The 21,927-nt window shown below is 51.9% G+C and overlaps 1 protein-coding gene across 4 annotated transcripts in view; it reads left to right on the forward strand.

The window, feature by feature from the left end:
- LOC142906770 (uncharacterized) overlaps positions 1-21,927 on the forward strand; it is a 49,066-nt gene that overhangs the window by 17,725 nt on the left and 9,414 nt on the right. For all 4 annotated transcript variants that reach the window (XM_076055231.1, XM_076055232.1, XM_076055233.1 and 1 more), the window contains 4 exons: positions 3,810-3,961; positions 10,427-10,505; positions 15,185-15,327; positions 17,670-17,858. In XM_076055231.1, the coding sequence (XP_075911346.1) occupies positions 3,810-3,961; positions 10,427-10,505; positions 15,185-15,327; positions 17,670-17,858 (563 nt within the window). The remainder of the gene's footprint in view (positions 1-3,809; positions 3,962-10,426; positions 10,506-15,184; positions 15,328-17,669; positions 17,859-21,927) is intronic.

The raw sequence follows: 21,927 nt of genomic DNA on the forward strand, positions 1-21,927 counted from the left end.
ACAGGTTTGCAGATTTGCTGAGCATTTCTGTGAGGTCCTTGGGGAGGAGAAATCCCTCAACCTGGAAAACATCATGGGACAAAATGGGGATGACCCTGCTGAGGCTGCGGTGCCTCAAATATTGGAATAGGAATTCACCCCCTGTGAGTGGCTGGCTGAGGTGCCATCTGTTGAGGAAGTACTGAAGGCGATCCAGAGTCTGAGACCAGGAAAGGCACCGCGCAGAGATGATCTCCCAAGCGAAATGCTAAGGGAGGGCGGCGTTTGTGCACAGACTGCCCTACATGACATCATAACAACAATCTGTACCACTGGACGGGTTCCGCAGGATTGGAAGGATGCCCTGATGGTCCCCCTCTTTGAGAAGGGGGACCGCACAGACTCTAACAACTACAGGGGCATCTCACTACTCAGTTTGCCGGGGAAGGTCCTTGAAAGGATTATTCAACATCGCCTTGCAGGCATGCTGAGAGGCTTGTGGAGCCCCAATGCGGTTTCAGAAAAGGGCGGTCCTGCACAGATGCCATATTTTCTGTAAGTTTACTATAGCAGCGGTGTAGGGAATTCCAACAAGACCTACATCTTTGCTTTATTGACCTGGTCAAGGCCTATGATACCATCAGTAGGCCTGGGCTCTGGGTTGTTCTTCGTGCTATAGGAGTCCCTGACCCTCTGCTCACGATCATTAAGGATCTTGATGATGGTGAGCAGGCCCGGGTAAAACTACGTTGGCTGGGAGTCAGAGCCATTCCCTGTTCACCTTCGGTCGCGACAGGGATGTCCTCTGGCTCCCACATTATTTAACATCTATTTTGACCACGTAGTTCGTGAAGCCTTTGATGCCTGTACCTGAGGAATTTCCTTCTGGTACAGTCACAATGTGAGTCTGATCGATGCCCGCGCACGGTCAAGGGATGGCTCCCTATTGGTAAACCACGTTATGTATGCCGATGGTCTGGTAAAAACGACGTGAGATGTTGACTACCTCTCCCTGTGTACAGGAGGTCGTGGGTTCTACCCCTGACCACGTGAGATGTTGACTACCTCTCCCCGTGTACAGGAGGTCGTGGGTTGTACCCCTGACCATGTGAGATGTTGACTACCTCTCCCTGTGTACAGGAGGTCGTGGGTTCTACCCCTGACCACGTGAGATGTTGACTACCTCTGCCTGTGTACAGGAGGTCGTGGGTTCTACCCCTGACCACGTGAGATGTTGACTACCTCTCCCTGTGTATAGGAGGTCGTGGGTTGTACCCCTGACCACGTGAGATGTTGACTACCTCTCCCTGTGTACAGGAGGTCGTGGGTTGTCCCCCTGACCACGTGAGATGTTGCCTACCTCTCCCCGTGTACAGGAGGTCGTGGGTTCTACCCCTGACCACGTGAGATGTTGACTACCTCTCCCTGTGTATAGGAGGTCGTGGGTTGTACCCCTGACCACGTGAGATGTTGACTACCTCTCCCTGTGTACAGGAGGTCGTGGGTTGTCCCCCTGACCACGTGAGATGTTGACTACCTCTACCTGTGTACAGGAGGTCGTGGGTTGTCCCCCTGACCACGTGAGATGTTGACTACCTCTCCGTGTGTACAGGAGGTGGTGGGTTCTACCCCTGACCACGTGAGATGTTGACTACCTCTCCCTGTGTACAGGAGGTCGTGGATTCTACCCCTGACCACGTGAGATGTTGACTACCTCTCCCTGTGTACAGGAGGTCGTTGGTTCCACCCCTGACCACGTGAGATGTTGACTACCTCTCCCTGTGTACAGGAGGTCGTGGGTTGTCCCCCTGACCACGTGAGATGTTAACTACCTCTCCGTGTGTACAGGAGGTGGTGGGTTCTACCCCTGACCACGTGAGATGTTGACTACCTCTCCCTGTGTACAGGAGGTCGTGGGTTGTCCCCCTGACCACGTGAGATGGTGACTACCTCTCCCTGTGTACAGGAGGTCGTGGGTTCTACCCCTGACCACGTGAGATGTTGACTACCTCTCCCCGTGTACAGGAGGTCGTGGGTTCTACCCCTGACCACGTGAGATGTTGACTACCTCTCCCTGTGTACAGGAGGTCGTGGGTTGTCCCCCTGACCACGTGAGATGTTGACTACCTCTCCCTGTGTACAGGAGGTCGTGGGTTCTACCCCTGACCACGTGAGATGTTGACTACCTCTCCCTGTGTACAGGAGGTCGTGGGTTCTACCCCTAACCACGTGAGATGTTGACCACCTCTCCCCGTGTACAGGAGGTCGTGGGTTCTACCCCTGACCACGTGAGATGTTGACCACCTCTCCCGTGTACAGGAGGTGGTGGGTTGTCCCCCTGACCACGTGAGATGTTGACTACCTCTCCCTGCGTACAGGAGGTTGTGGGTTCTACCCCTGACCACGTGAGATATTGACTACCTCTCCCCGTGTACAGGAGGTCGTGGGTTCTACCCCTGACCACGTGAGATGTTGACTACCTCTCTCTGTGTACAGGAGGTCGTGGGTTGTACCCCTGACCACGTGAGATGTTGACTACCTCTCCCTGTGTACAGGAGGTCGTGGGTTCTGCCCCTGACCACGTGAGATGTTGACTACCTCTCCCTGTGTACAGGAGGTCGTGGGTTCTACCCCTGACCACGTGAGATGTTGACCACCTCTCCCCATGTACAGGAGGTCGTGGGTTGTCCCCTGACCACGTGAGATGTTGACTACCTCTCCCTGTGTACAGGAGGTCGTGGGTTGTCCCACTGACCACGTGAGATGTTGACCACCTCTCCCCGTGTACAGGAGGTCGTGGGTTCTACCCCTGACCACGTGAGATGTTGACTACCTCTCCCTGTGTACAGGAGGTGGTGGGTTCTACCCCTGACCACGTGAGATGTTGACTACCTCTCCCTGTGTACAGGAGGTCGTGGGTTCTACCCCTGACCACGTGAGATGTTGACTCCCTCTCCCTGTGTACAGGAGGTCGTGGTTCTACCCCTGACCACGTGAGATGTTGACTACCTCTCCCCGCGTACAGGAGGTCGTGGGTTCTACCCCTGACCACGTGAGATGTTGACTACCTCTCCCCGTGTACAGGAGGTCGTGGGTTGGCCCCCTGACCACGTGAGATGTTGACTCCTCTCCCTGTGTACAGGAGGTCGTGGGTTGTCCCCCTGACCACTTGAGATGTTGACTACCTCTCCCTGTGTACAGGAGGTCGTGGGTTGTCCCCCTGACCACGTGAGTTGTTGACTACCTCTCCCCGCGTACAGGAGGTCGTGGGTTCTACCCCTGACCACGTGAGATGTTGACTACCTCTCCCCGTGTACAGGAGGTCGTGGGTTGTCCCACTGACCACGTGAGATGTTGACTACCTCTCCCCGTGTACAGGAGGTCGTGGGTTCTACCCCTGACCACGTGAGATGTTGACCACCTCTCCCCGTGTACAGGAGGTCGTGGGTTGTCCCCCTGACCACGTGAGATGTTGACTACCTCTCCCTGTGTACAGGAGGTCGTGGGTTGTCCCCCTGACCACGTGAGATGTTGACCACCTCTCCCTGTGTACAGGAGGTCGTGGGTTCTACCCCTGACCACGTGAGATGTTGACTACCTCTCCCCGTGTACAGGAGGTCGTGGGTTCTACCCCTGACCACGTGAGATGTTGACCACCTCTCCCTGTGTACAGGAGGTCGTGGGTTCTATCCCTGACCACGTGAGATGTTGACTACCTCTCCCTGTGTACAGGAGGTGGTGGGTTGTCCCCCTGACCACGTGAGATGTTGACTCCCTCTCCCCGTGTACAGGAGGTCGTGGATGTTGACTACCTCTCCCCGTGTACACAGTGTGTAGTGATGAGCTGACCCACGCCAACAAGGGCTTCACGGTTCTCAGCGAGGCTGAACGCTACGAGGCGGTCCGTCACTGCCGCTACGTTGACGAGGTGCTGAAGGACGCCCCCTGGAGGCTCACGCCGGGATTCCTGAGACAACATCGGGTGGGTGGTGGGGGGGTGGGGGGAGGTGGGTAGTGGGGGGTGGTGGGTGGGGGGAGGTGGGGGTGGTGGGGGGGAGGTGGGGGGGTGGTGGGGAGGAGTGGTGGGGAGGGGTCAAACCACGATGCACAGGATAAAGGCGCAGCCCTGCAATGTGTCTCTGTGTCTCCGTGTCTCTGTGTCTCTGTGTCTGTGTGTCTTTGTGTCTCAGTGTGTCTTTGTCTCAGTGTCTGTGTGTCTTTGTGTCTCTGTGTCTCTGTGTCTGTGGTGTCTCTGTGTCTCAGTGTCTCAGTGTGTCTTTGTCTCAGTGTCTGTGTGTCTTTGTGTATCTGTGTCTCTGTGTCTGTGGTGTCTCTGTGTCTCAGTGTCTCAGTGTCTGTGTCTCCGTGTCTCAGTGTCTGTGTGTCTTTGTGTCTCAGTGTCTCTGTGCCTCTGTGTCTCTGTGTCTCTATGTCTGTGGTGTCTCTGTGTCTCTGTGTGTCTGTGTCTGTGGTGTCTCAGTGTCTCTGTGTCTGTGGTGTCTCAGTGTCTCTGTGTGTCTCTGTGTGTCTCTGTGTCTCTGTGTGTCTGTGTCTGTGTGTCTCCCTGTCTCTGTGTCTCTATGTCTGTGGTGTTTCTGTGTCTCTGTGTCTGTGGTGTTTCTGTGTCTCTGTGTGTCTCTGTGTCTCAGTGTCTCTGTGCCTCTGTGCCTCTGTGTCTCTGTGTGTCTATGTGTCTCAGTGTCTCTGTGCCTCTGTGTCTCTGTGCCTCTGTGTCTCTGTGTGTCTCTGTGTCTCAGTGTCTCTGTGCCTCTGTGTCTCTGTGTGTCTCTGTGTCTCAGTGTCTCTGTGTATCTGTGTCTCAGTGTCTCTGTCTGTCTCAGTGTCTCTGTGTCTCTGTTTGTCTCAGTGTCTCATTGTGTCAATGTCTCTGTGTCTCAGTGTCTCTGTGGCTGGTGTCTCCCTGTCTCATTGTCTCTGTGTCTCAGTGTCTCTGTGTCTGTGGTGTCTCTGTGTCTCTGTGTCTCTGTGTGTCTATGTGTATCAGTGTCTCTGTGCCTCTGTGTCTCTGTGTCTCTATGTCTGTGGGGTCTCAGTGCCTCTGTGTCTCAGTGTCTCTGTGGCTGGTGTCTCATTGTTTCTGTGTCTCAGTGTCTCTGTGTCTCAGTGTCTCTGTGTCTCAGTGTCTCTGTGTCTCAGTGTCTCTGTGTGTCTCTATGTCTGTGGGGTCTCAGTGTCTCTGTGTCTCAGTGTCTCTGTGTGTCTCTATGTCTGTGGGGTCTCAGTGTCTCTGTGTCTCAGTGTCTCTGTGTGTCTCTGTGTCTCAGTGTCTCCATCTCTCAGTGTCTGTGGTGTCTCTGTGTCTCTGTGTCTCAGTGTCTCTGTGTGTCTCTGTGTCTCCGTCTCTCAGTGTCTCAGTGTCTCTGTCTGTCTCTGTGTCTCAGTGGCTCTTTGTGTCTCAGTGTCTCTGTGTCTCTGTGTGTCTCTGTGTCTCCGTCTCTCAGTGTCTGTGGTGTCTCTGTGTCTCTGTGTCTCAGTGTCTCTGTGTGTCTCTGTGTCTCCGTCTCTCAGTGTCTCAGTGTCTCTGTCTGTCTCTGTGTCTCAGTGGCTCTTTGTGTCTCAGTGTCTCTGTGTCTCTGTGTGTCTCTGTGTCTCCGTCTCTCAGTGTCTGTGGTGTCTCTGTGTCTCTGTGTCTCAGTGTCTCTGTGTGTCTCAGTGTCTCTCTGTCTCTGTGTCTCCGTGTCTCTGTGTGTCTCAGTGTCTCAATGTCTCTGTGTCTCTGTCTCTGTGTCTCTGTGTCTGTGGTGTCTCAGTGTCTCTGTGTCTCAGTGTTTCTGTTTGTCTCTATGTCAGTGGTGTATCTGTGTCTCAGTGTCTCTGTGTCTCAGTGTCTCTGTGTGTCTCTGTGTCTCAGTGTCTGTGTCTGTCTCTGTGTCTCTGTGTCTCATTGTCTCTGTGGTGTCTCTGTGTCTCAGTGTCTCTGTGTGTCTCTATGTCTGTAGTGTCTCAGTTTCTCTGTGTCTCTGTGTCTCAGTGTCTCTGTCTGTCTCTGTGTCTCAGTGTCTCTGTGTCTCTGTGTGTCTCAGTGTCTCTGTGTGTCTCCGTCTCTCAGTGTCTGTGGTGTCTCTGTGTCTCTGTGTCTCAGTGTCTCTGTGTGTCTCGGTGTCTCTGTGTCTCTGTGTCTCTGTGTGTCTCAGTGTCTCAATGTCTCTGTGTCTCTGTCTCTGTGTCTCTGTGTCTGTGGTGTCTCAGTGTCTGTGTGTCTCAGTGTCTCTGTGTGTCTCAGTGTCTCTGTGTCTCAGTGTCTCAGTGTCTCTGTGTGTCTCTGTGTCTCTGTGTCTCAGTGTCTCAGTGTCTGTGGTGTCTCCGTGTCTCTGTGTCTCAGTGTCTCAGTGTCTGTGGTGTGTCTGTCTCTGTGTCTCAGTGTCTCTGTGTCTCAGTGTCTCTGTATCTCTGTGTGTCTCAGTATCTCTGTCTCTGTGTCTCAGTGTCTGTGGTGTCTCAGTGTCTCAGTGTCTCTGTGTCTCAGTGTCTCTGTCTCTGTATCTCTGTGTGTCTCAGTGTCTCTGTGTGTCTCTGTGTCTGTGGTGTCTCTATGTCTGTGGTGTCTCTGTGTCTGTGGTGTCTCAGTGTCTTTATGTCTCAGTGTCTCAGTGTCCATGTGTGTCTCAGTGTCTGTGGTGTCTCAGTGTCTCTGTGTCTCAGTGTCTCTGTGTCTCAGTGTCTCAGTGTCTCAGTGTCTCTGTGTCTCAGTGTCTGTGGTGTCTCAGTGTCTGTGGTGTCTCTGTGTCTCAGTGTCTGTGGTGTCTCTGTGTCTCAGTGTCTCTATGTCTCAGTGTCTCAGTGTCCATGTGTGTCTCAGTGTCTGTGGTGTCTCAGTGTCTCTGTGTCTCAGTGTCTCTGTGTCTCAGTGTCTCAGTGTCTCAGTGTCTGTGGTGTCTCAGTGTCTGTGGTGTCTCAGTGTCTGTGGTGTCTCTGTGTCTCAGTGTCTCAGTGTCTGTGGTGTCTCAGTGTCTCTGTGTCTCAGTGTCTCTGTGTCTCAGTGTCTCAGTGTCTCAGTGTCTCTGTGTCTCAGTGTCTGTGGTGTCTCAGTGTCTGTGGTGTCTCTGTGTCTCAGTGTCTGTGGAGTCTCTGTGTCTCAGTGTCTCTGTGTCTCAATGTCTCTGTATCTCTGTGTGTCTCAGTGTCTGTGGTGTCTCAGTGTCTCAGTGTCTCAGTGTCTGTGGTGTCTCAGTGTCTGTGGTGTCTCTGTGTCTCAGTGTCTGTGGTGTCTCTGTGTCTCAGTGTCTCTGTGTCTCAATGTCTCTGTATCTCTGTGTGTCTCAGTGTCTGTGGTGTCTCAGTGTCTCAGTGTCTCAGTGTCTGTGGTGTCTCTGTGTCTCAGTGTCTCAGTGTCTCAGTGTCTCTGTGTCTCAGTGTCTCTGTGTCTCAGTGTCTCAGTGTCTCAGTGTCTGTGGTGTCTCTGTGTCTCTGTGTCGCTGTGTCGCTGTGTCTCAGTGTCTCTGTGTGACTGTATCTCTGTGTCTTAGTGTCTCAGTGTCTCTGTGTCTCAGTGTCTCTGTTTGGGAGTCTCAGTGTCTCTGTGTCTCAGTGTCTGTGGTGTCTCTGTGTCTCAGTGTCTCAGTGTCTCAGTGTATGTGGTGTCTCTGTGTCTCTGTGTCTCAGTGTCTCTGTAGTGTCTCTGTGTGGGAGTCTCAGTGTCTCTGTGTCTCTGTGTCTCAGTGTCTCAGTGTCTGTGGTGTCTCTGTGTCTCAGTGTCTCAGTGTCTGTGGTGTCTCTGTGTCTCCGTGTCTCAGTGTCTCTGTGTGGGAGTCTCAGTGTCTCTGTGTGGGAGTCTCAGTGTCTCTGTGTCTCTGTGTCTTTGTGTCTCTGTGGTGTCTCAGTGTATCTGTGGTGTCTCAGTGTCTCAGTGTCTCTGCATCTCTGTGTGTCTGTGTGTCTGTGGTGTCTCTGTGTCTCTATGTCTCTGTGTCTCAGTGTCTCAGTGTCTCAGTGTCTCAGTGTCTGTGGTGTCTCAGTGTCTCAGTGTCTCAGTGTCTGTGGTGTCTCTGTGTCTCTGTGTCGCTGTGTCGCTGTGTCTCAGTGTCTCTGTGTGACTGTATCTCTGTGTCTTAGTGTCTCAGTGTCTCTGTGTCTCAGTGTCTCTGTTTGGGAGTCTCAGTGTCTCTGTGTCTCAGTGTCTGTGGTGTCTCTGTGTCTCTGTGTCTCAGTGGCTCTGTGTGTCTGTGGTGTCTCAGTGACTCAGTGTCTCAGTGTCTGTGGTGTCTCAGTGTCTCAGTATCTCAGTGTCTCAGTGTCTCAGTGTCTGTAGTGTCTCAGTGTCTCAGTGTCTCAGTGTCTGTGGTGTCTCCGTGTCTCTGTGTCTCAGTGTCTGTGGTGTCTCAGTGTCTCAGTGTTTCTGTGTGTCTCTGTGTCTCAGTGTCTCTGTATCTGTATCTCTGTATGTCTCAGTGTCTGTGGTGTCTCTGTGTCTCAGTGTCTCAGTGTCTCAGTGTCTGTGGTGTCTCTGTGTCTCAGTGTCTCAGTGTCTGTGGTGTCTCAGTGTCTCAGTGTTTCTGTGTGTCTCTGTGTCTCAGTGTCTCTGTATCTGTATCTCTGTATGTCTCAGTGTATGTGGTGTCTCAGTGTCTCAGTGTCTGTGGTGTCTCCGTGTCTCTGTGTCTCAGTGTCTGTGGTGTCTCAGTGTCTCAGTGTTTCTGTGTGTCTCTGTGTCTCAGTGTCTCTGTATCTGTATCTCTGTATGTCTCAGTGTCTGTGGTGTCTCTGTGTCTCAGTGTCTCAGTGTCTCAGTGTCTGTGGTGTCTCTGTGTCTCAGTGTCTCAGTGTCTGTGGTGTCTCAGTGTCTCAGTGTTTCTGTGTGTCTCTGTGTCTCAGTGTCTCTGTATCTGTATCTCTGTATGTCTCAGTGTATGTGGTGTCTCAGTGTCTCAGTGTCTGTGGTGTCTCCGTGTCTCTGTGTCTCAGTGTCTGTGGTGTCTCAGTGTCTCAGTGTTTCTGTGTGTCTCTGTGTCTCAGTGTCTCTGTATCTGTATCTCTGTATGTCTCAGTGTCTGTGGTGTCTCTGTGTCTCAGTGTCTCAGTGTCTCAGTGTCTGTGGTGTCTCAGTGTCTCAGTGTCTCAGTGTCTCAGTGTCTGTGGTGTCTCTGTGTCTCAGTGTCTCAGTGTCTGTGGTGTCTCAGTGTCTGTGGTGTCTCAGTGTCTCAGTGTCTGTGGTGTCTCTGTGTCTCAGTGTCTCAGTGTCTCAGTGTATGTGGTGTCTCTGTGTCTCTGTGTCTCAGTGTCTCAGTGTCTCTGTGTGTCTCTGTGTCTCTGTGTCTCAGTGTCTCAGTGTCTGTGGTGTCTCCGTGTCTCTGTGTCTCAGTGTCTCAGTGTCTGTGGTGTGTCTGTCTCTGTGTCTCAGTGTCTCTGTGTCTCAGTGTCTCTGTATCTCTGTGTGTCTCAGTATCTCTGTCTCTGTGTCTCAGTGTCTGTGGTGTCTCAGTGTCTCAGTGTCTCTGTGTCTCAGTGTCTCTGTCTCTGTATCTCTGTGTGTCTCAGTGTCTCTGTCTCTGTATCTCTGTGTGTCTCAGTGTCTCTGTGTGTCTCTGTGTCTGTGGTGTCTCTGTGTCTGTGGTGTCTCAGTGTCTCTATGTCTCAGTGTCTCAGTGTCCATGTGTGTCTCAGTGTCTCTGTGTCTCAGTGTCTGTGGTGTCTCAGTGTCTGTGGTGTCTCTGTGTCTCAGTGTCTGTGGTGTCTCTGTGTCTCAGTGTCTCAGTGTCTGTGGTGTCTCTGTGTCTCTGTGTCGCTGTGTCGCTGTGTCGCTGTGTCTCAGTGTCTCTGTGTGACTGTATCTCTGTGTCTTAGTATCTCAGTGTCTCTGTGTCTCAGTGTCTCTGTTTGGGAGTCTCAGTGTCTCTGTGTCTCAGTGTCTGTGGTGTCTCTGTGTCTCAGTGTCTCAGTGTCTCAGTGTATGTGGTGTCTCTGTGTCTCTGTGTCTCTGTGTCTCAGTGTCTCTGTAGTGTCTCTGTGTGGGAGTCGCAGTGTCTCTGTGTCTCTGTGTCTCAGTGTCTCAGTGTCTGTGGTGTCTCTGTGTCTCAGTGTCTCAGTGTCTGTGGTGTCTCTGTGTCTCTGTGTCTCAGTGTCTCTGTGTGACTGTATCTCTGTGTCTCAGTGTCTCAGTGTCTCCGTGTCTCAGTGTCTCTGTGTGGGAGTCTCAGTGTCTCTGTGTGGGAGTCTCAGTGTCTCTGTGTCTCTGTGTCTTTGTGTCTCTTTGGTGTCTCAGTGTATCTGTGGTGTCTCAGTGTCTCAGTGTCTCTGCATCTCTGTGTGTCTGTGTGTCTGTGGTGTCTCCGTGTCTCTGTGTCTCTGTGTGTCTCAGTGTCTCAGTGTCTCTGCATCTCAGTGTCTCAGTGTCTCCGTGTCTCAGTGTCTCTGTGTCTCCGTGTATCTCCGTGTCTCTGCGTCTCCAGCGAGTGGTGTGGAGTGATGCCCCCTTGTTGCTGTGCCACAGATCGACTTTGTGGCCCACGATGAGCTCCCATACTCATCAGCCGGTACCGACGATGTCTACAGGGAGATAAAGGAAGCTGGTGGACACTCATCCACTCACCTATACACTCACCTATACACTCACCTATACACTCACCTATACACTCACCTATACACTCACCTATACACTCACCTATACACTCACCTATACACTCACCTATACACTCACCTATACACTCACCCACTCACCTATACACTCACCTATACACTCACCTGTACACTCACCCACTCACCTATACTCTCACCTATACACTCACCCACTCACCTATACACTCACCTATACACTCACCCACTCACCTATACACTCACCTATACACTCACCTATACACTCACCTATACACTCACCCACTCACCTATACACTCACCTATACACTCACCCACTCACCTATACACTCACCTATACACTCACCTATAAACTAACCCACTCACCTATACACTCACCTATACACTCACCTATACACTCACCTATACACACACCTATACACTCACCCACTTACCTATACACTCAAATATACACTCACCAATACACACACCTATACACTCACCCACTCACCTATACACTCACCTATACACTCACCTATACACTCACCTATACACTCACCCACTCACCTATACACTCACGCACTCACCTATACACTCACCTATACACTCACCTATAAACTAACCCACTCACCTATACACTCACCTATACACTCACCTATACACACACCTATACACTCACCCACTCACCTATACACTCATCTATACACTCACCTATACACTCACCTATACACACACCTATACACTCACCCACTCACCTATACACTCACCTATACACTCACCTATAAACTAACCCACTCACCTATACACTCACCTATACACTCACCCACTCACCCACTCACCTATACACTCACCTATACACTCACCTATACACTCACCCACTCACCTATAAACTCACCTATACACTCACCCACTAAGCTATACACTCACCTACTCACCTATACACTCACCTATTCACTCACCTATACACTCACCTATTCACTCACCTATACACTCACCCACTCAGCTATACACTCACCCACTCACCTATACACTCACCCACTCACCTATACACTCACCTATACACTCACCCACTCACCTATACACTCACCTATACACTCACCTATACACTCACCTATACACTCACCCACTAACCTATACACTCACCTACTCACCTATACACTCACCTATTCACTCACCTATACACTCACCTATTCACTCACCTATACACTCACCCACTCAGCTATACACTCACCCACTCACCTATACACTCACCCATTCACCTATACACTCACCTATACACTCACCCACTCACCTATACACTCACCTATACACTCACCCACTCACCTATACACTCACCAATACACCAACCTATACACTCACCCACTCACCTATACACTCACCTATACACTCACCTATACACTCACCTATACACACACCTATACACTCATCCACACACCTATACACTCACCTATACACTTACCCATACACTCACCCACTCAACTATACACTCACATATACACTCACCCACTCACCTATACACTCACCTATACACTCACCCACTCACCTATACACTCACCTTTACACTCACCTATACACTCACCCACTCACCTATACACTCACCTATACACTCACCCACTCACCTTTACACTCACCTATACACTCACCTATACACTCACCCACTCACCTATACACTCACCTATACACTCACCTGTACACTCACCCACTCACCTATACACACACCTATACACTCACCCACTCACCTATACACTCACCTATACTCTGACCCACTCACCTATACACTCACCTATACACTCACCCACTCAACTATACACTCACCCACTCACCTATATACTCACCTATACACTCACCTATACACTCACCCACTCACCTATACACTCATCCACTCACCTATACACTCACCCACTCACCTATACACCCACCTATACAATCACCCACTCACCTATACACTCACCTATACACTCACCCACTCACCTATACACTCACCTATACACTCACCTATACACTCACCTATACACTCACCCACTCACCTATACACTCACCTATACACTCCCCCACTCACCTATACACTCACCTATACACTCACCCACTCACCTATACACTCGCCTATACACTCACCCACTCACCTATACACTCACCTATACACTCACCTATACACTCACCTATACACTCACCTATGCACTCACCCACTCACCTATACACTCACCTATACACTCACCTATAAACTAACGCACTCACCTATACACTCACCTATACACTCACCCACTCACCCACTCACCTATACACTCACCTATACACTCACCTATACACTCACCCACTCACCTATACACTCACCTATACACTCACCCACTCACCTATACACTCACCTATACACTCACCCACTCACCTATACACTCACCTACTCACCTATACACTCACCTATTCACTCACCTATACACTCACCTATTCACTCACCTATACACTCACCCACTCAGCTATACACTCACCCACTCACCTATACACTCACCCACTCACCTATACACTCACCTATACACTCACCCACTCACCTATACATTCACCTATACACTCACCTATACACTCACCCACTCACCTATACACTCACCAATACACTCACCTGTACACTCACCCACTCACCTATACAGTCACCTATACACTCACCTACTCACCTATACACTCACCTATACACTCACCTATACACTCCCCCACTCACCTATACACTCACCTATACACTCACCCACTCACCTATACACTCACCTATACACTCACCCACTCACCTATACACTCACCCACTCACCTATACACTCACCCACTCACCTATACACTGACCTATACACTCACCTATACACTCACCCACTCACCTATACACTCACCTATACACTCACCCACTCACCTATACACTCACCTATACACTCACTCACTCACCTACACACTCACCTTCTCACCTATTCACTCACCTATACACTCACCCACTCACCTATACACTCACCTACACACTCACCTACACACCTACACTCTCACCTATACACTCACCTATACACTCACCCACTCACCTATACACTCACCTATACACTCACCCACTCACCTATACACTCACCTATACACTCACCTACTCACCTACACACTCACCTATACACTCATCTATACACTCACCCACTCACCTATACACTCACCTATACACTCACCTATACACTCACCTATACACTCAACCACTCACCTATACACTCACCTATACACTCACCCACTCACCTATACACTCACCTATACACTCACCCACTCACCTATACACTCACCTATACACTCACCCACTCGCCCACTGACCTATACACTCACCTATACACTCACCTATACACTCACCCACTCACCTATACACTCACCTATACACTCACCCACTCACCTATACACTCACCTATACACTCACCCACTCACCTACACACTCACCTACTCACCTATACACTCACCTATACACTCACCCACTCACCTATACACTCACCTACTCACCTACACACTCACCTATACACTCACATATACACTCACCTATACACTCACCTATACACTCACCCACTCACCTATACACTCACCTATACACTCACCTATACACTCACCTATACACTCACCTATACACTCACCTACACACCTATACACTCACCTATACACTCACCCACTCACCTACACACTCACCTATACACTCACCTATACACTCACCTACACACTCACCTACACACTCACCTATACAGTCACCTATACACTCACCTATACACTCACCTGTACACTCACCTGTACACTCACCTACACACTCACCTGTACACTCACCTATACACTCACCTATACACTCACCCACTCACCTATACACTCACCTATACACTCACCTATACACTCACCCACTCACCTATACACTCACCTATACACTCACCCACTCACCTACACACTCACCTATACACTCACCTATACACTCACCTACACACTCACCTACACACTCACCTATACACTCACCCACTCACCTACACACTCACCTATACACTCACCTATACACTCACCTATACACTCACCCACTCACCTATACACTCACCTACACACTCACCTATACACTCACCCACTCACCTATACACTGACCTACACACTCACCTACACACCTACACTCTCACCTATACACTCACCTATACACTCACCCACTCACCTATACACTCACCTATACACTCACCCACTCACCTATACACTCACCTATACACTCACCTATACACTCACCCACTCACCTATGCACTCACCTATACACTCACCTATACACTCACCTATACACTCACCCACTCACCTATACACTCACCTACACAATCACCCACTCACCTATACACTCACCTACTCACCTACACACTCACCTATACACTCACCCACTCACCTACACACTCACCTATACACTCACCTATACACTCACCCACTCACCTATACACTCACCTATACACTCACCTACACACTCACCTACACACGCACCTATACACTCACCTACACACTCACCTACACACTCAGCTATACACTCACCTATACACTCACCCACTCACCTTCACACTCACCTATACACTCACCCACTCACCTACACACTCACCTACACACTCACCTATACACTCACCTATACACTCACCTATACACTCACCTATACACTCACCAACTCCCCTGCCCCCCCCCCCCCCAGGGATGTTTGCCCCGACGCAGCGCACGGAGGGCATCTCCACGTCAGACATCATCACACGCATCGTGCGGGACTATGACGTCTATGCCCGCAGGAACCTCCAGCGGGGATACAGCGCACGGGAGCTCAACATCGGATTCATACACGTGGGGATCACTCACCCACTCACTCACTCACCCACTCACTCACTCACCCACCCACCCACTCACTCAGCCACTCACCCACTCACTCACTCACCCACCCACCCACTCACTCAGCCACTCACTCACCCATTCACTCACCCACTCACTCAGCCACTCACCCACCTACTCACCCACCCACTCACTCACCCACACGGTCAGTGCGAGACTATGACGTCTATGCCCGCAGGAACCTCCAGCGGGGATACAGCGCACGGGAGCTCAACATCGGGTTCATACACGTGGGGATCACTCACCTACACGCTCACCCACTCACTCACTCACCCACTCACCCACCCACCCACTCACTCACTCACCCACCCACCCACTCACTCACCCACTCACCCACCCACTCACTCACCCACTCACCCACTCACCCACCCACCCACTCACCCACCCACCCACCCACTCACCCACCCACTCACACACTCACCCACCCACACGCTCACCCACACGCTCACCCACACGCTCACCCACATGCTCACTCACTCACCCACTCACCCACCCACTCACCCACTCACCCACACACTCAGTGCGGGACTATGACGTCTACGCCCGCAGGAACCTGCAGCGGGGATACAGCGCACGGGAACTCAACATCGGGTTCATACACGTGGGGATCACTCACCCACTCACTCACTCACCCACTCACTCACTCACTCACCCACCCACCCACTCACTCAGCCACTCACCCACTCACTCACTCACTCACCCACCCACCCACTCACTCAGCCACTCACCCACTCACTCACCCACCCACCCACTCACTCACCCACTCACTCACACGCTCACCCACTCACTCACCCACTCACTCACTCACACGCTCACTCACGCACTCACCCACTCACTCACCCACTCACTCACTCAGCCACTCACTCACACACTCACCCACCCACCCACTCACTCACTCACCCAATCACTCACTCACTCACCCACACACTCGCTCACTCACTCACTCACCCACTCACCCACCCACCCACTCACTCACCCACTCACCCACCCACCCACTCACCCACTCACCCACCCACCCACTCACTCACCCACTCACTCACTCACTCACCCACCCACCCACCCACTCACTCACCCACTCACTTACTCACTCACCCACACGCTCACCCACACGCTCACCCACACGCTCACCCACTCAGCCACCCACTCACCCACTCACTCAGCCACACGCTCACCCACACAGCCACTCACACACTCACCCACACGCTCACTCACTCACCCACTCACTCACTCACCCACTCACCCACCCACCCACCCACTCACTCACTCACTCACCCACCCACTCACTCACTCACCCACACACTCACCCACACAGCCACTCACTCAGCCACTCACCCACTCACTCACCCACTCACCAACTCACCCACCCACTCACCCACCCACTCACCCACTCACTCACCCACTCACTCACCCACTCACTCACACACTCACTCACTCACTCACCCACTCACTCACTCACACACTCACCCACTCACTCACCCACTCACCCACCCACTCACTCAGCCACTCACTCACACACTCACTCACTCACCCACCCACCCACTCACCCACACGCTCACCCACCCACCCACCCACTCACCCACTCACCCACCCACCCACCCACTCACTCACCCACTCACCCACCCACTCACTCACCCACTCACCCACCCACCCACCCACTCACTCACCCACTCACTCACTCACTCACCCACACGCTCACCCACACGCTCACCCACACGCTCACCCACACGCTCACCCACTCAGCCACCCACTCACTCAGCCACACGCTCACCCACACAGCCACTCACACGCTCACCCACACGCTCACTCACTCACCCACTCACTCACTCACCCACTCACCCACTCACTCAGCCACTCACCCACTCACTCACCCACTCACCAACTCACTCACTCACCCACTCACCCACTCACTCACCCACTCACCCACTCACTCACACACCCACTCACCCACCCACTCACCCACTCACTCACCCACTCACTCACCCACTCACTCACACACTCACTCACTCACCCACTCACTCACACACTCACCCACTCACTCACCCACTCACCCACTCACTCACCCACCCACCCACTCATCCACACGCTCACCCACCCACCCACCCACTCACCCACTCACCCACCCACCCACTCACTCACCCACTCACCCACTCACTCAGCCACTCACCCACCCACCCACTCACTCACCCACTCACCCACTCACCCACCCCCCACCCACCCACCCCCCACCCACTCACCCCCCCACCCACTTACCCCCCCACCCACTCACCCCCCCACCCACCACCCACCCCCCCCCACAGGAGAAGCGCTTCCGCCTGCAGGGTGGAGTGGAGCGAGTGAGGAGAGGCGTTCGCAGCGTGGAGGAGCGCTCCAAGGAGCTGGTGGCGCGTGTGGAGGAGCGGGGCGGTGACCTCATCGCCAAGTGGGAGGAGCTATCGCGAGACTTCATCAGCAGCTTCCTGCAGCTCTTCGGGCCTGACGGAGCCTGGGTACGCGCACACACGCACACACACGCACACACATACATTCATTCATACATTCATTCATACATTCATACATACATACACACACACATACACACACATACATACACACATACACACACATACATACACACACATACACACACATACACATACATTCATACATACATACACACATACATACACACATACATTCACATACACACACATCCATAGATTCATACACACACACATACACACACATACACACACATACACACATACATACATACACACACATACACACACATTCATACATACATACACACATACATACACACATACATACACACATACATACACACACATACATTCATACATACATACACACATACATACACACATACATACATTCATACATAGATTCATACATAGATTCATACATACATACACACATACACACACATACACACACATACATTCATACATACATACACACACATACATACACACACATACATTCATACATAGATTCATACATACACACACATACACACACATACACACACATACACATACATACACACACATACATACACACATACATACACACATACACATACACACATACATTCATACATACATACACACATACATACACACATACATACATTCACATACACACACATACATAGATTCATACACACACACATACACACACATACATACACACACACATACACACACACATACACACATACATACACACACCTACACACATACATACAACAACAACAACCGCTATTCGCCACTAAGTGGCGGTGACGTCACCACGACGCTTGTGCCAGGCTATGTGCACCCTGAGGCCACGTGAAGTGTCGAACGCCCGCTGGCAGGAGGTCACGGGGCAGACCCAGGTGGCACGGGTCGACTGACTTAGATGACTGGCTGATGCACCACCTGTGCCCCCTACTGTGCCAACCTGCTGTGCTTTAGCCACCCGGCGCTCCGCTCGTTGTTCTGAGCGTCGCTCCTCCGCCCTCCGTTGTTGTTGGAGGGCGACTGCCTCCAACTGCCCAGTAGCATCCTTCACGAGCCTCCTCCACAGAGGCCGATCTTGACACCGCTGGTACCAGTCAGCGGCAAGTCCACTCAGCTCCACGTCCTCCTGTACCACATCACTCCATCTCTTCTCTAGCCCGTGCCGCGCCCGTTTAGCCCCCTCAATCCGGCCGAACAAAAGCTGTTTCGCCATGCGGTGGCTGGGCATGCGGGCTACATGACCCAGCCATCGCAGCCTTGCCCGCCGGAGGAGCTCACCGATGGGACCTTGCCCAGATCTTTCAAGGATTTGTGAGCTCCTCACACAATCCAGTCTGGTTAAACCCAGGATGGATCGTAGGCAGGCCAGCCTAAATGTTTCTAACCGGCGAAGATGTTCCATTAGGGGGGTCCACGTTTCGCAAGCGTAGAGAAGGGAGGGAATGACCGTGGCCGAGAAGACCTGAAGCTTAGTGCGGAGCGACAGACCAGGTAGCTTCCACACAGCGTTACGCAACCGATGAAAAGATATTGCCGCTCGACTGATTCGGAGTGAGACCTCTGCTGTTAACCTGGAGCCAGTCATAAGCACACTACCCAGGTATGGGAAACTCTCCACTCGCTACACAACTGCCCCATCACCGATTGGGAGTTGTGGGGGTGGAGTGTCCGATGGTACAAAATACCCAGGCAGGTGCTAATTTTGGTGGGGCTGATGGTAAGGCCCCACCTCTTAGTGGCACGCTCCAGTCTCAGCAGCAGCGTCTCCAACTCCTCTGAATGAGCAGCTATTACCAAATTATCGGCATACATAACGTGATTGAGCAATAGGGAGCCATCCCTTGACCGCACCCGGGCATCGATCAGCCTCCCATTATATCTGTACCATATGGAGATTCCCCCGGTACAGCTATTGAAGGCTTCACAAACTACGTGGTCAAAGTAGATGTTAAATAATGTGGGAGCCAGAGGACATCCCTGTCGCCCCCAAAGGTGTACAGGGAATGGCCCTGACTCCCGGCCACGTAGTTTTACCCGGGCCTGCTCACCATCATGAAGGTCCTCAATGATCGTGAACAGAGGGTCAGGTACTCCAAAAGCACGAAGAACAACCCAGAGCCCAGGCCTACTGATGCTATCATAGGCCTTGACCAGGTCAATAAAGCAGAGATGTAGGTCTTGTTGGAATTCCCTACACCTCTGCTGTAGCAGACGGACAGAAAACATGGCATTTGTGTAGGACCGCCCTTTCCTGAAACCGCATTGGGGCTCCGTAAGCCTCTCCTCAGCGTGCCTGGCAAGGCGATGTTGAATAATCCTTGCCAGGACCTTTCCCGGCACACTGAGTAGTGAGATGCCCTTGTAGTTGTTACAGTCTGTGCGGTCCCCCTTCTTAAAATAGGGGACCACCAGGGCATCCTTCCAATCCTGCGGAACCCGTCCAGTGGTCCAGACTGTTGTTATGATGTCATATAGGGCAGTCTGTGCACAAACGCCACCCTCCCTCAGCATTTCACTGGGGAGATCATCTCTGCCCGCTGCCTTTCCTGGTCTCAGACTCCGGATCGCCTTCAGTACTTCATCAACAGATGGCACCTCAGCCAGCCACTCACACACATACATCAAAGATCAAATATCCCCCGTATAGCCTTAACAGACTGTAGGGGCAAGTGCTGTTAGCGAGCACCTATGAAGGCCGGAACGGTACACGAGGGAGTGGGTGGCCAGCACCACGCCCGACCGCCTTTGTCTCCCTAGTGGCAATGTTTTACACACCGCACCAGGTACTCATTTGAGGCTGAGTCGACCTAGGGGAGGCCCGGGACCGGTTCGGATTATCGTCACTGGTGTTGGCCGTGAGCGGGAATCGAACCCGAGTCGCCAGGTTCATAGCGCAGCGCGCTAACCGCTACACTACCGCTCCCCACCTACATACACACATACACACACACATACACACATACACACACACATACGCACATACATACACACACACACATGCACACACACATGCACACACACATACACACATACATACACACATACATACACACATACATACACACGCACACACACGCACACACATACACACACATACATTCATACACACATACACACATACACATACATACACACACATACACACACACATACACACACATACATTCATACACACACATACATTCATACACAAACACACACACATACATACACACATACATACACACACATACATACACACATACATACACACACATACACACATACATACACATACATACACACACATACACACAGATACACATATACATACACACATTCATACACATACACACATACATACACACATACACACATACACACACACATACATACACACACATACATACACACATACACACATACATACACACATACACACATACACACACACATACACACATGCATATGTAGTGCATTCGAATTAGGTGCACACACACGACTCCTTGGGAGGCAACACTTACTTATTAACACGGTAAGTAACACATAACACTGCACATAAGGTGGTGACCACCGACCTCCCCTAGCTAACACGCACAACTTCTCAGATGCTCTAGCGTGACACAGCCAGGTGGCGCTACTGGCCGCTCTGCCGACTGGAGGCTTGACTCTTCTTGGCATCCTCTCGATACGGGCCGCAGCCTCGAACCTCGTGAGGGGGCGGCTTAGCGGCTTATGTGGGCCTTGGGCCCCACTCCGGCCACGCCTACCTTCGAGAACCCTCTCGAAGCCCCGCCCCCCCCCTGCTGTCCACGTGCACCCCCCCCCCCCCCCCACTGGGGTCCGGTCACGTGTCCAGCCGGGGTCACAGAGAGCGCCACGAACTCACACCACCCTCGTGGTCTCCCCGAGGCCAGAACCGGCCCTGACGTCATTCCCGCCTTCCAGCCGGGATGACGTCATGTGTGTGTGTGTGCGTGCGTAGACACGCGTGGTCGTGACGCTCCCCCGCGTAGTGACGTCACGCTTGTGCGTGTGTACACAGTGGTGATGCTACCATCACTACACATACACA

This window comes from Petromyzon marinus, chromosome 70 (genome assembly GCF_048934315.1).
Source record: "Petromyzon marinus isolate PM22_M1 ecotype Great Lakes invasive population chromosome 70, UKy_Petmar_22M1.pri1.0, whole genome shotgun sequence".
NCBI classification, from domain to species: domain Eukaryota; kingdom Metazoa; phylum Chordata; class Hyperoartia; order Petromyzontiformes; family Petromyzontidae; genus Petromyzon; species Petromyzon marinus.